The sequence below is a fragment of the Astyanax mexicanus genome, chromosome 23 (genome assembly GCF_023375975.1).
Source record: "Astyanax mexicanus isolate ESR-SI-001 chromosome 23, AstMex3_surface, whole genome shotgun sequence".
Classification (NCBI taxonomy): domain Eukaryota; kingdom Metazoa; phylum Chordata; class Actinopteri; order Characiformes; family Acestrorhamphidae; genus Astyanax; species Astyanax mexicanus.
Window position 1 is genome coordinate 28,560,092 of NC_064430.1, and position 16,384 is coordinate 28,576,475.

Genomic DNA, 16,384 nt, shown 5'->3' on the forward strand with positions numbered 1-16,384 from the left:
GGAATGAGTTTGGGATGAGATTAAAACGAGTTTGCGATCAGTTTGAGATAAGTCTGGGATCAGTTAAGGATGAGTTTGGGGTGAGTTTAGAATGAGTTAAGGATGAGTTTGGGATGAGTTTAAGATGAGTTTGGGATGAGTTAAGGATGAGTTTGGGATGAGTTAAGAATGGGTTTGGGATGAGTTTGAGATAAGTTTGGGATGAGTTTGTGACGGGTTTTGGATGAGTTAAAGACATCTTTGGGGTGACTTTGGGACAAATTAAAGGGTGTTTTGCATGAGTTTGGGATAAAGTTTGGGATGAGTTTAACACGAGTTTGGGATTAGTTTGAGACAAGTTTAGGATGAGTTTAGGATGAGTTTGTGATGACTTTGGGACAAGTTAAAGGTGTGTTTTGTATAAGTTTGGGATGAGTTTAAAACGAGTTTGGGGTGACTTTGGGACAAACTAAAGGCGTGTTTTGCAACTTCGAGATGAGTTTAGGAAGAGTTTGGGAAGAGTTTAAAACGAGTTTGGGATCAGTTTGCGATAAGTTTTGGATGAGTTAAAGGTGTGTTTGGCATAAGTTTGGGATAAGTTTAAAACAAGTTTGGGATCAATTTGAGATGAGTTTGGGACAAGACACATTCGGGATGAGTTTGCAATGAATTTGGTATGGGTTTGAGATGAGCTCAGAAAAGGCTCAGAAACTTCTTTAGGACTGTTGGAGAACCATAATATATATATTTTCAGTGAAATATCTTACTTTTACTGCAGTCTAGTCTGGTGTTTACACAATTTGCCCATAACTGTGCTCTAGACTTCCACTGCTTGTATACACCAATCGGCCATATCATTAGTACTGCTGTCTTGTGGGTGGGTAATTGCTGTTCAGTGGTCAGTACCTACCCCAGATGCTCAAAGCAAGAACCATCATTTTACCTGATGTACTTGATGTTCATTTATACAATGCATGAAGGTTCTAACACAAACTGTAGTAACTCATGACTAGACCATCAAAAACATCAAAAAATATTATACAAATAGCTTATACCTATATACCTGCCATCTAACGCACTTTAGCATTGGTTAACATTAGCTAGTGTGTTTACATAAGTACGAGCAGCCACACGATGAAAGTTGTATCGTCATGTTCAGCTTGAAAACAATACGCTCTGTGTTTTTCTTCTGCAGTGAGACAGAAACCGGTCTGACCAGCCGAACAAACCAAGCATAACATCAGTCTCTCTCAGCTGCAGCACTCAGCTGTCTCAACAAAAGGGTTCTACTACTGAGAACAGCTCCTCTTACCTGTATTTCTTTATGATACTAAATTCAACCATTATAATAGATATATTTAACCCTTAGAACCCTACGGACGGATTTTTTCGTCCAAAATTGCACCTAGTGTTCTAATCTTAATTACTCAGGAATCCCTTCACACATAAACATAATCCATATATGTTAGAAAGGGCGGAGCTTACTCTTACTCATTATAAATATACTCAAATAGTGATGATATCCCAGTACAGTAAAGCTAAATCTACAAGAAACCCATTGAGAAAAACACCTAAAAAGTGAGATCTCCTTCCCCGACCAATATTATTTACCTTTAGTGCTTCAAACATATTTATATGAGGTTTCAAACCAAATAATATCAGTAAATAAAGACTCAAAAGTGTCCACAGAAAAAGTGTGAAACTACCTGCTTTACTCAAACTAAAGCTAGGTATGGTGTGCGCACTACTTTATATTGTTTTTATTTTACTTGCACATTTTTACTAAGTAGTTATTTTGCACTAAACATTTTTATTTATTTAGACTAAAAAGTTTACATTTTCGTTCATAGTTTTCTTTGTGTGTCCTGATTAAAATACTGAAAGGCATAGGCTGCTCTGAGTGTCAGGTTTTTAGTATCTACATGTATCCTAGAGGTGTGATTATTGATTATCAAGAAAAATAAATCCGCCTGATGCTGTTTCTCCATGTATTTAGTCAAAGTAATAATTCATAAGCCGTGTAATGAACTATCATCAATAATCTTATGATTTAAACTCATAAACACTCTAGTCTAAACATTTTTGAAAAGATATCTTAGGTTTTGAATATATTTAAAGTATATATAATTCAAAAATAAGTTAAAAAAAAAAAAAGCAAGCACTTGGTAAAATTTTGACTAAAACATGATCAGTTCCAGGAAAATATAACAATTCTGCTTCCTTTTACGTTTTAAATGATTATATTTTTGAGCAGCCGTATGTCTTCTGGAGTAAAAGAGATCAGGGCGTGTGTCTGTCTGATATAATTACTGTGTTATAAGACCTGAAAGAGGAACTGACAAAAATTAAGAAAAATCACCAAAACAGCCTAGAGTTTAAAGGGTTAAACAACACTATTTAACTAGATGCTTCTTATCCATCATAAATAAGACCTCAAACCATTTAATGATTCTAATAGTTCCCTGATTCTTACCAACTCTCTTACCAACTATGGTATCCCAGGTGGTTGCTATGGTAATGTAAAGTGGTTGCTAGATGGATGCTATGGTTTCTCAGGTGGCTGCTATTATACTGCTTAGTGGTTGCTATAGTGTTGCTAGGTGGGTGCTAAGTAGTTATTATTTTATCCCAGGGAGTAACTTTGTTACTCCATAGCATGGTGTTTCATGGTGGCTTTTATGGTATCTCAGGTTGGTGTGGGTAGTAGTGGGTAGGTGGTTCCTACATGGTTTCTATAGCATTATTAAATGGGGACTCTACATGGGAGCTAACAAGACCATTGCTATAGCTTTTTAATATGTTTTCTATCTGCTATTTGTTATAATGAGGCTTTGTAATTGTTAAGGTATTGGTGAGTGGTTGCTAGCTGGTTGCTTTGTTACCTTATTCATCTAAGAAATGTGATAGATGCAGGTACAAATTAATTCCTGTACCCTAGAACATGGACCAGAAATAATTTGCTTTGCTAACCTAACAACAGACCCCTTAAAATTAAATCAAGAGAGGAGTACTGGCTACTGGCTACTATTTATTATTTAACTTATTTTTAAATAGTAAAATATTAGTTAAATAAACCGATAATTTATAATAAGAAGTTCTGACAACACTAGCTAATTCAATCTTTAGCTGTATTAAAAGATTACACAACCAGACTGAGATGCCATATCTCAGAATGCTTAAATGCTCTCTATTATGGACTCTAATATGGAGAACTGGGTCAAAATCTTCTGATCCATTCCAAAGATAATGTAAGAGTGTTACAGGAGAGGATGGTGTTGGATCCAAGTGCAGAGCAAAATTGGTTGTTTGTTTTTGGATTTATTTAATTATTTATAACTTCAATAATATATGTTTACTTAGGTATATTTATAATCATTTGATTAATCAATTGTTTTGGCTATTTATAAATATGTTTCAATAGTGTTTGTGTCAAAAGGTGTGCTTGTGCATCTTGGTTTGGTTTTCCACAGAGGAGACTGGTGTCATGGTATGTACAGAATGGCAGACACGTGCAGATACTGATAAGATCAAAATGTGTTTATTATAAGAATAAACAGATGTAATCAGAGTCGATACAGAGAAATGGGTGATCACCAGTAAACAGAGTAATGAAGGCAAAACCATACCAGAAACGATAACCAGTCCAGAGTTCATACACGAGCAATCCAGTATCAGAGGTAATCCACGAGGCAGTAGTGAAAACACAGTCCAAGTCATACACAAACAATCCAGTATCAGAGGCAAAGGCAATAATCGGCGTCGAGAAAACAAAAGCAAGGTCATACACAAAGTAAACTGAGACGAGAGATAAAGTAACTCTTTGTGAAGAGGAGAACCTACAATACGCGGTGTGGTAGTCTGTTTGGCGTGCACCTTTATAGTGCCAGTAATCAGTATTCGGGACTTCCTGGAGGAAGCAGGTGAGGTGTCACGTGATCAGTTGAGTGCGTGATGTCAGCGGGTGGTGCATTCTGGGTAGTGTAGTTGTTGACCTGAGAACCTCCGTTAGAGCTTGGTGTGGAAGGGACAGAGGAGCTAACAGCACCAGACCTGACAACTGGAAAATAGGTGGAAAACAAAACCCTGAAGAGGTGCATGAAAAAAGGCGGGAAACAGAACAAAGAAAATGCCACAAAATGGCACGTACAACTGAAACACAGACTTTTAGCTTCAAATAACTCAAATCAAAACACATCAAACTCAAAACGGACTGAGCACAGCTTAGTCCTCTACTTTTACTTTCTTTTGAGATCTTTTATATCTTTTTTGTGCGGCTTTTTTTTTCTTTTCTTTTTTTTGTTTGTTTCTTTCTTTTATTTTATTTTCTTATACCCCCTTTGTTACCGGTCACCCCTCTTTAAATGTGCAACGAGAATGAGTGGTTTGACTGGGCTTTATATAGAGTGGTGCACAGGTGTGGCTGGTTGCCACTGATCATCGCTGGGGATTCTGGGACTTGGAGTTTCGGGACCCAACTCCACTTCTTTTTCCCCTCTGTTGCCCAGCTCGACTGGTGGCCAGTCGTGCAGCACTGCCCATCACAAAGAGTGTCTGTATGTCAGCTGAAACTCTGCAGATGTTGGGTGATGCAACAGGACAATGACCCAAAAGACAGGAGAACAAAAATCCACAAGAGAAAAACTAAATCTGTCTTTTGAAGTAGCCAAATTAGAGCTTAGATCTCAATTTAATATAGATTGAGCTATGGATTGAGCTGAAGAGAGCTGTACACATAAAGTGTCTGAGGAATACAACAGAACTTAAGCAGTTCTGCAGGAAGAATGGGCTACAATTCCTCCTGGATAGGCAGGAAGCAGGTCTGAGGTCTACTGGTAGAGGAAGTGCCTAGTTGAGGTTATTGCTGTAAAGGTGGTGTCAACAAGCTATTATTTCAATAATAGACCTTGATTTTTCATAAGTTTTGTGGTATTATTTTTGGTACATTACATTTGTATCTCGAACTTGGATGAGGATCAGATTACATTTTATGGCATTTTTTTTCTTTGTATTTTTTTCCCATTTTGTCCTTAATTTACATGGCCAATTACCTACCCACTCATTAGGACTCCCCCTATCACTAGTGGTGCCCCAACACAAAGAGGGTGAAGACTTTCTTTTTGAACTGCTGCTGATGCAGTATTGCCGCTGAGTAGCATCACAGCGCTAACGCTCGGAGGAAAGCTCAGCGACTCAGCGGTTCAGATACATCAGCTCACAGATGCCTCGTGCTGATCTACATTACCCTAGGAGTGATAAGAGGAAAAAGTGCCATCTACTGTACCCACCCAGAGAGAGCAAGGCCATTTGTGCTCTCTCAGGGCTCCAGTAGCGGATGGCAAGCTACATAATCAGGATTCGAACCAGCGATCTCCTGATCATAGATTTTATGGCAAATTTATGCAGAAAACCATGAAACAGAGCACCATTATTAACCACACATTGAACTACTATATATTACACTAGTGTATAAAGTTCTTTTATAATGTAATTAGTGGTTATTTCTCCAATTTGTAATAAAGGATTTTTCCCTTGTCACGAGCTGCGAGGGGTGGAAATAAGCAACTCCATTCAGCTGTAGAGTCAGGCTGCTGTACAGTGATAATGAGGGTGCGATCACATTGAAAACTCATGATCCTTCTACAGTACAAACACAGAAACAACAGAGCTGAGTTCATCTTTAGCCTCAGGGGTCAGTTCTGCTATACACTGGACAGTCACTGGCCTACTCTCTAATATCTGTAGTAATATTTCAGTCTAATAATAAATATGTCACTGTGAGCTTCAGAATGATGTAAGAAATACCCAGGATGCGATAAGTCAAGAGTTCACCATCTAAGTAAAAAAAATCCCTAAAAATCATCACCATCTTCCTCTTTATGAGGAACTGGCCAGGCCTTATTTAGAGTTTCACAAGAAGCAAGTGGGTAATTGTGAAATTCAGCTTTTGCAATATTTTCGTTTGTTTAGCTTTTTACTAGTGGTAAAAATGATTAAAAGAAAAAAAAGCTGAATTATGGCAATATTCTGTGATTAACTGCAATTTATTCGCACTTGATCTTCTTAAGACGCAAGTTTTTAAAGTGGATATTTAAATGTAAATTAAAGAACAATTGTAAGAAATGTAAAATGCTATTATATTTATTATATTAGTGGTGTTAATTAAATGCCAACATAGGGCGCTGGAATAAAGAATGCATGATAAATTGGATAGAGTAAACTTTTAAACTTCATTGTAAATATCTAAGATATCTAAGATCTAAGATAAGATAAGATAAGATAAGATAATCCTTTATTAATCCCACAATGGGGAAATTTACAATGTTGCAGCAGTACTGTGGAAAGAACAGAGAAAAAGGTCAGGAAAAAATATAAACAAATAATAATAAAGCTATGTATACTACAGGTCAACTACAGGAAATATATAAAGATATTTAAAAATATATTAATAGTAAAGGATAAAAAATATATATACATCTAGTGCATAAAGATTTGATTATGGTGGGGTGTCCAGTATTATTGCACAAAGAGGAACAGTGAATAAATATCAAATAAATAGTAGATTAAAAGGTGAGAAAATATTGCACATTAAACATATTGCACAAATGGTGATAAGGGGATCACAGTACTAGTGTATTAGTATGTAGTTGAGTAAAAAAGGCCGTTTTTACACCTGTAGTTAGTGTCGATGATCCAGATTAGCTGATCAAATTTGTTTATTTGGACATAAACACATTAAAATGTGCACTAATAAGCCACGTGAGCACATTGTCTCCTCTGATTGGCCAGAGCCACTGATGCCTGAGCAAGAAAGTAAATTCTTTGTTCCAGCGTATATATATCTGTGCAGCATAAAGCTGCTTTAACGTTTTCAGAAGGCTAAAAATATGGTTTAGGTTCAGCAACAGTATGTGCTGAAAGAATGAGGTCAGCTGACTACCTGAATATACTGAATATAGACCAGGTTATTCCATCAATGGAATAATTTGTTCTTCCCTGATGAACACGGTCATATTCCAAGATAAGACAAAGCCAGGATTCATGGGGCTGGAATAGTGAAAGAGTTCAGGGTTCAGGGAGCATGAGATCATCATTTTCACACATGGATTGAGAGAGAGTTCACCACAGAGTCCAGACCTTAACCTCATTGAGAATCTTTGGGATGTGCTGGATGGAGAAGAGCTGCTTTGTGCAGTGGTCAGACTCTACCATCATCAATGCTGCTGCAAGATCTTGGTGAAAAATTAGTCCAGCAACACTGGAATGGAATAAATCTTGTGACATTGCAGAAGCTTATTGAAACGATGCCACAGTAAATGCACGTCCAAATCAAAGCTAAAGGTGGTCCAATTAAATATTAGAGTGTATGACCTTTTTTTATGGTGGTAACCTTTTTTGGTTAGGCAGTGTATTTTGTTGTTAGAATTATTATGAAAATAATAAATATTTTCAACAAAAACATAACACAGGGGAAATCCAAAGTAATGGTTTTCTTGGTAGTTGGAAAACCTGACATTAACATAATTCACATAATCCAATAAAATATTAAACATGAGTCATTATTTAGTTAAATGAATAAAATATAATGATATACTGAGATGAAGAAGTTTAGATAATAAATCTACTGTCTAATCCAATATCTCTGCTACCTTTTCAAAACATATGAATAAACATACCAGGTCCTGTGCTACACATATGGCTGGAAGATCTAGTAAATGTAATATTCTCTTAACTACTGCCTTAGAAAACAGTGCAGCAGCGGTGCTTTAATACAGAGCCAGCATTGTCCAGGTATTTGTTTATTCTGCTCGTGGTATGAGGAAATGGACACTGTGCATAAATGGGCGCTGAAACACACTGCTGCATTATTAATACCCTAATAACCAACCAGCGCACAGGATGCAGTCTGATGAGTAAGAGCTTTTAGAAGCTAAAGAACAACAGGCTGTGCTGGGAAAGACTGTGCAGTCATCTTCACCACAGTGTTCCAGATCAGAGCTGTGTTCAAACATCTGAGATCCCCCAATAACTTCTTTAACATCACAATTTAATATAAAAATCACATTTAAAATCACATTTATTTATTGAGTTAAGAAAAGATTAATACACTTCATGGTAATTCATGAGGAATATCTAACAATATTAAACAATATTATAATTTATTTTTGTTAAATATCATAAAAAAACAGCTTGCGCAGCTAAAGTGGTTCCTATTGGATCCTAAAATGTTGCTAAGTGGTTGCTACAGTATTTTAATGCATTGTAATGGTTGTTAATGTGTTTCTACGCCATTCCTAAGGGGTTGATTGATTGGCTGTTGCTAGTTGGTTGTTATAAAAAAAAGTGGTTGGTTGCTAAGGTGTTGCTAGGAGGATGCCATGGTGTAGCAAGTATATACTGAGTTGTTTTAAATGATTAGGAGTAAATATGGAGGAACAAGGGATGACGGTCAGTGTGGCTGTGGATTAGAGTATGGTGGCCTGCCCTGATAGAGTACATTGAATTAATGGCTCGTTGACAAATGAATGATAATTAATGGCTGGAACAGGGTTAAGAAATTTCCGTTTGTGTTGTTATCAGTGTCAGAAGCTAGTGCCCATTTCTAAATACACCAATACATCAGTTGAACACTTATAAGTGTGTACACTCCATCAGGATTAAACTTTAAAAAAAACTCCATCAGAAAAGCTCTGCTCAGCAAATCAATCAAACCAGAGTGAAACTAGTGACCCACCATTCAGTCCAACATTCACTCCAGTTCAGTTTAAAATTAAATAAAAGTTAAAACAGTGATTAAAAACACTTAACTCAACATCAGCATAAATCCAATTAGCATTGACTTAAAAATATTTTAAGATTGTTATCAGTAAGGACGTAAAATGTTGTAAATTGTACTTTGGCATTTAGACTCAAATTTACAAATGTATTCGACGACAAACACTTACAAAGAAACACCAAGTAGTGCATAATATAATTTTATGTGAAATTCTCAAGTAACTAGACTGCACTAAATTATTTGTGTAGATACAGGGGTTGGACAATGAAACTGAAACACCTTTCATTTTAGTGTGGGAGGTTTCATGGCTAAATTGGAGCAGCCTGGTGGCCGATCTTCATTAATTACACATTGCACCAGTAAGAGCAGAGTGTGAAGGTTCAATTAGCAGGGTAAGAGCACAGTTCTGCTCAAAATATTGCAATGCACACAACATTATGGGTGACATACCAGAGTTGTTGGTGCACGTCATGCTGGAGCATCTGTGACCAAGACAGCAAGTCTTTGTGATGTATCAAGAGCCACTGTATCCAGGGTAATGTCAGCATACCACCAAGAAGGACCAACCACATCCAACAGGATTAACTGTGGACGCTGTAAGAGGAAGCTGTCTGAAAGGGATGTTGTATCCAAAAAAACATAAAACCATGGCTGCCCAAATCACGGCAGAATTCAATGTGCACCTCAACTCTCCTGTTTCCACCAGAACTGTCCGTCGGGACAATAAATGATTGTGGTCTAAAACCAGGTGTTTCAGTTTCATTGTCCAACCCTTGTTGTACTTAAATAGACTTATTTATATTTACAAAGTCAAAAAAGCTTAAAATCAATTGTTAGTAACACATGCAAAGGTCAAAGCAATGGCTTTAAACATCCCTGTTTCTGATTTACAGACAAGATAATAGACATTCACTAAATAACAAATACAGAATAAGTTACATTTGTTATGCAATAAACAGGATTAACACACAGCCGGATTGCTGAGTGGCAGCACAAAAATCAATCGCTGGAATCTGGGAAAGGATAAAGCCTCTCACAGCTCCACTCTCCGGCCGTCCCACGGGAACAGACTGTGGGTTCTCTCGCTGAGGGAGGAGAGCACAGGCATGAATAGTGTCTTTCAGTTATAGCAAATATCAACCAACTGCTGAGATCCTGTGAGCAGCCTTGTGTACAGCAGCCTGTAACACGTTCAGTTATCAGCAAAGATAGAGTAGACCAGCGATTCTCAACTGAACTGGTGGGTCGGGAGCCAAAAGTGGGTCGCGGACTTGTTCTGAGTAGGTCGCAGACAGCTTGAAAAAAAAAAAAAACATAAAAAATATATAATAATTATTATAATGATAATGCTTTTTTGTACTTGTCTTTTATATTGGGGGAAAAAGAGAGGCAGGGAGTTACTAATGAAATATCTTATTGTGTATCCTCTTTTATTTTGCACAGTTTTGATTTTTAATTTTATTATTGTAACTTTTATACATTTATACATATTATACTGTTCTCATACAGAGTTCCCCAACGATGGAACAAACTACCTTCCACTACCAGATCAGGAGAATCTCTCGCTATCTTTAATAAACTCCTGAAGACAGAGCTCTTCAAAGAGCACTTACTCTCCTAACACCTCTAACACACTAACTACTTCTAACCTCATTTCCTTTTTCCCCTCCTTCACTTCTCTATCCCTTTATTTCCCTTCGACCTCCTTTAAGCCCTGTCTAAAAAATGTTTTACCTTTAACTTCTATTTTGTTCTTGACTATTGTAAGTCGCTTTGGACAAAAGCGTCTGCCAAATGTAATGTAATGTAATGCAAACATTTAGTTGTCATGTTCCTCCTCAGTTTCTTAAAGAAATACTAGTAAATTCACTTTGCATATGTATGTTAAAATGGATTTTTAAGGCCATTTTTAAAAAATAAGTTTGCTTGCGTTCTATTCCATAAAAGTGGGCCGCGACTGGTCCTGGGCTAAGACCAGTTGAGAACCCCTGGACTAGACTATTTCAGCTTCCTCCAGTCAGCTTCATCCCATGTGGAGGCCTACACATCTTTAAATTCTCCTTTTTAAATACTGTAAATGATGCACCTGGTTCTGCAATTTAAAAAAAAATGTCTAGTGGAAGTGATGCAGGGAGACAGACACCGATTCTCCTTATGAACATTTTCATCAGCTGGTAAGAAACCCACAATCGCAGTGTCATGATCAAATGTCTACAATGAGCCGTTTCAAAGAACGTATAGTGATTTCTAGCTTGTAGTGTGAAAAAAAGTATCTATTTGAATATCTCACAAAAAAAGTAAAATGAACTGAACTTTGAACTAGTTCAGAATTAAAATTGTGAACTTTCAACGTGAACTGTTCACTTTGAGCATGCATGAAGTGAACTTGAACTAGTTTAGAAAAGCTGTGAACTGGCACAACACTGTCCCTCCTGACAAAATGTAAAGTTTTGAAGCTGATAAAATGTAGTTAAAATGATATAAGAGAAATGTAATCCCCAATCACATCTATCTTCTGTCTCTAGACTGACTGCTCCTCACACAGTTACTGCTTTAAAGTACCAGAGTTTCATTTCATGCTGGAGATTCATGTGAATATGATTGTGTTTAAGCAGGTAGATGTAGAATTTAAGGTGGAATAACTATAACAAACGTCATAGTTATTCCAGCGGAACTAAGTTATAGTTCCTCTGACAAACACTAATTATGTAACAGCTGCAGTTCTTAAACTGGCATAGAAGGAAAATAAGAAAATGCAGTTCTTTATTCTGCCACCTTAAAGAGTGCAGCAGTTTAGCCCAAGCACCTGTAACTGCTTCACTGTTTAAGGTGGAATGAAAACATTAAATAAGGCAGTGTTAATGTGATGTGGAAGTATTTAACTTATTATTTAAAATGAACTGCTTCACTTTTTAAGGTGGAATTGAGTAATAAGCATCAGATGTCAGATTGTATTGGTGTATCTCGGCGAGTTTAAGCGAATACTAGACAAAATAAACGCAACCAAATCACAAGAATGATGTTAAATCAGTCTGTCAGAGATTTTCCTGGAGGAGCTGTGATCATTGAGGGCTTCACCTGAGACTGGAGGAGCCCTGAGAGCAAAGTTAGGCTAGACAGGACTTGAATTTCACCTGACACTGAGCAGACTGATCACTCCTTGACTTGGTACAATGAGCACTAGATACTATGTGGTGAGCAGCAGATACTATGTGGTGAGCACCAGATACTATGTGAGGGGCACCAGATACTATGTAAGGGGCACCAGATGTTACTGTATGTGGCAGTAAACAGTTGTTTTTACATGTTAGTCTCTGGGGCTTACCTCATTTTATGTGGGGCTCACCACATAGTACATGGTACATATCTGAGAGCTTCTGGTGTCCAACATTTAGTATCTAGTGCTTACCATAGTATCTGGTGCTCACCCACCACATAGTATCTTGTCCTCACTACATAGCATCTGGTGTTTACCACATAGTATCTGGTGCTCACTACAAAGTAACTGGTGGTTACCTGGTGCTTACTACACTGGTGGTTATCTGGTGCTTACTACATAGTATCTCGTCCTTACTATAAAGCATCTGGTGTTTACCACATAGTATCAGGTGCTCACCCACCACTTAGTATATTGTCCTGACTATATAGCTGGTGTTTACCACATAGTATCAGGTGTTTACAATATAGTATCAGGTGCTCACCGTGCAGTATCTTGTCTTCATCATATAGCATTTGGTGTGTACCACATAATATTTGGTGCTCACCACATCGTATCTGGTACTCACCACTTAGTGTAGTATCTTGTCCTCATATCGCAACTGGTGTATACCACATAGCATCTAGTGCTCACCACTTAGTATCTCATCTTCACTATACCGCATCTGGTGTTTACCACATAGTATCTTGTGCTCACTACTTAGTATCTTGTCTTCACTATGTAGCCTCTGGTGTTTTCCGCAAAGTATCTAGTGCTCACCACTGACTATCTTGTCCTCACTATACCGCATATGGTGATTTCCACATAGTATCTTGTGCTCACCACTTAGTATCTTGTCCTCTTTACATAGTATCTGGTGTTATTTGCTTGCATTTAAACAGCAGGTAGGCCATATTAGTTTAAAAAGTAATATAATATAATTTAATATAATAATTATTTCTACATTAATTTCCTCTCATATGAACAGTACGTTAAGTAAGCAGTGCTCAGGGCTTTAGCTGCTCTTTTTATTTAAGAGAAACCCTGCTGTTCATTATATTCATGCAATATCAGAGGGATTTGTGCTGCATCCACTGCTAAGAACACAAACAGTCAGTGGTGGTTCTGGACGCTTGGCCTGGGAATGGAGGAGGAGCCTGAGGAGCAAAGTCAGAATAGACAGAGTGTTTCAGTTCAGTTCTTCATTCAGTCTGATCCTCTGATTGAGACAAACTTTCTGCTGCTGGATTTTGTAGCTCATCTATAGATCGACTCATGAGGATGAGGATGGTATTCTCAAGGAGAAGATAGGATGATCCAGCACAGACAAAACTGAACTGAGGTGGGCATTTTGAGATATATTCTGTTAGTGGGATACAGAATATACTTTTTTTGAGTATATTGTGGATATCTTCAGTGTAAATTAACAAATTAATTAGCTTTCAATCACAGAGAGAGTAATTAGTAATGTTTAGGATAAGTTATAGAACATTTTGATTATATTTTTTGAGTATCATTTTAAATATAAAAAAAAAAATATTGTAAATATTGTGATTCATCTCATGATACAGGTATTTTTACCATATCGCCCAGCTCTTGTCTGGACCTCCACTAGGACTAAACTAAAGATAAACAAACAAACTTGCCATCATTCTGCTGTGTGTCAAATTATTATGATTATTTTTTTTAATGCATGTGAGATGTCTTATTTGAACACTCAAATAAGCTCTAATAAAACTGATAAAAAGTGAGGGAAAAAATAGAACTTTTTGTAACGTTGTAAACTACAGCTTGATTTGGATCTGCTGCTGGAGCTGCCATATTTAAAGTGGAAGGGAAAATGCTAATGCTTGCAACTTACTGTAGAATTAACTAATCAATTATTAAATTAGTTTCCAACTGATTTAATTGATTAGTTGTTGCAGTAGAGTAGTTGTAGCTCTACTCTAGTGTGTTTGCCAGGTCTAAATCCTACTCCATTATTATGTTTGTCCCACTACAAAACTGCAGAGAAATAAATACATAAAAAATGTATTGTGATTTTATTTATGATTAAATAACAGAATAATGTTCTAATGTTCTAATTTTATTTAAATATGCACTATTAAAAGCTTAATCTTTAAAAGATAAACCTTGTGATTAATTACAAAATGCTGGGATTAATCTGATTTTTGTTTTATTAATTGACCACTAATAAATAGGTAAACTTCACTTACCTCACTTCCAGACATGTATTTCAGACTTAAGTAAAAGTACAAGTGCTCAATCAAGAAGTTGAAGGGTTTTTTAAGCTCCAACCTTAAGCATAAAAGTAATAAAGTATTTTACATTTTTGTACTTAAGTATCAAGTAAGTAAATGTAGTACTGAAGTACTAAAAAAGTACAATATTTTGTTATGTAGTTGTTACAGAAGCAGTGAAAAGAAAGATTATGTGGGCTCAGAATGATTTCTAACATTTTTATAATTGTAACAAATAACAATTCAGCACATAAAAAAATATCAGAGTAAAAGTATTAAACTCATCCAAAATATGTAGTAAAGTAAAAAGAAACACTCCAGTAGATACATATACAGTAGTTTAGTACTTAAGTACAGTAGTGTAGTAAACATAATACTCCAATATGAGTACATATACAGTATTTTAGTACTTAGTAGTTAAGTAAAAACAATACTCTAGTAGATACAGATACAACATTTTAGTACTTATGTACAGTAGTGATGTCAAAATAATACTCTAGTAGATACAGATACAGCATGTTAGTACTTAAGTACAGTAGTAAAGTAAAAATAATACTCCAGTAGATACAGATACAGTATTTTAGTACTTTAGTACAGTAGTGAAATACAAATAATACTCAAGTAGATACTGATACAGCATTTTAGTACTTAAGTACAGTAGTGAAGTAAAAATAATACTCCAGTAGATACAGATACAGTATTTTAGTACTTTAGTACAGTAGTGAAATACAAATAATACTCAAGTAGATACAGATACAGCATTTTAGTACTTAAGTACAGTAGTGAAGTAAAAATAATACTCCAGTAGATACAGATACAGTATTTTAGTACTTTAGTACAGTAGTGAAATACAAATAATACTCAAGTAGATACTGATACAGCATTTTAGTACTTAAGTACAGTAGTGAAGTAAAAACAATACTCCAGTAGATACTACGTTTTAGTACTAAAGTACAGTAGTAAAGCAAAAAGTAATACTCTAGTAGAAACAGATATAGCATTTAAGTACTTAAGTACAGTAGTTAAGTAAAAAACAATAGAAAAAGTAAAAGTAACACTCCATGAGATACAGATGCAGTATTTTAATACTTAAGTACAGTAGTGAAGTAAAAATAATCCTCCAATAGATACAGATACTATATTTTAGTACTTAAGTACATTACTTAAGTAAAAACAATACTCCAGTAGATAGCAAAAGTAGGAGTAGAAGTAAAAGTAACACTCCATGAGATACAAATGCAGTATTTTAATACTTAAGTACAGTCCTTAAGTAAAAACAATACTCCAGTAGATAGCAAAAGTAGGAGTAGAAGTAAAAGTAATACTTCATGAGATAAAGATGCAGTATTTTAATAATTAAGTACAGTACTGAAGTAAAAGTAATACTCCAGTAGATACAGATACAGTATTTTAGTACTTAAGTACAGTCCTTAAGTAAAAACAATACTCCATTAGATAGTAAAAGTAGGAGTAGAAGTAAAAGTAACATTCTATGAGATACAGATGCAGTATTTTAATACTTAAGTACAGTAGTGAAGTAAAACTTATACTCCTGTAGACACAAATACAGTATTTTAGTACTTAAGAACAGTAGTAAAGTATTTATATACAGTAGTAATATACATTTCGTCTCGTTTCTGCAGGTTAGATCAGTCTTCAGCAGGTGGTGGAGCAGAAGGAGCTGGGAGATACTCGGAGAAGGTCTTACCTGGAGTTTTGGGGGAGGAGCCTAGAGAACCTGTGCCCATACTTGGTCAGCGCGAGGCGGATGGGCGAGGTCACCTGGTTGCGTCACGTGCAGAAACTGTGCTAGTTACCTGCTGCCTCGCAGTTCCTCCATTTAGCCTGGGGAAGAGTTCCAGCTCTGAGGAGAGCAGAGAGAGGGGATTTCCGAGGATTATTCGGTTTATTTTCTGTTACATGGAGACTTTAAGGAGTGTACGGCTGGGGGTTCTTCTCGTTCTACTGCAGGTAAGTTCTGCTTTAATTGGGGAAGATTTTAAACAGCTGTTTTTCTTACAAATATGGTCAAACATGTAGCTTAGCTAACTAAGAGTTAGTAGTTTGGCTTTAAATGAATTTAAACCAAGTAAAACATCAGCTACACACGGTTTTATTGCTATTTCTTTGGGTTTATTGGACTAAAATCCGTTTATTTCAGTAAATAAAACAGTTAAAAGAAGCTGAATGTGTTTT

At 36.2% G+C, this 16,384-nt stretch overlaps 1 protein-coding gene across 12 annotated transcripts in view; it reads left to right on the forward strand.

Annotated features, from left to right (window-relative positions):
* The window catches only part of LOC103023785 (B-cadherin), a 169,547-nt gene that overhangs the window by 106,816 nt on the left and 46,347 nt on the right, over positions 1 to 16,384 (forward strand). Inside the window, exons 1-2 of one of the 12 annotated variants that reach the window (XM_049471031.1) lie at positions 13,149 to 13,290; positions 15,832 to 16,159. The exons of 7 other annotated variants lie outside the window; for them this stretch is intronic. In XM_049471031.1, the coding sequence (XP_049326988.1) occupies positions 16,109 to 16,159 (51 nt within the window). In that variant the 5' untranslated portion in view covers positions 13,149 to 13,290; positions 15,832 to 16,108. Of the gene's footprint in view, positions 1 to 13,148; positions 13,291 to 15,831; positions 16,160 to 16,384 lie in introns of those variants that run through there. 4 more of the 12 variants (XM_049471030.1, XM_049471029.1, XM_049471028.1 and 1 more) reach the window with 4 other exon arrangements.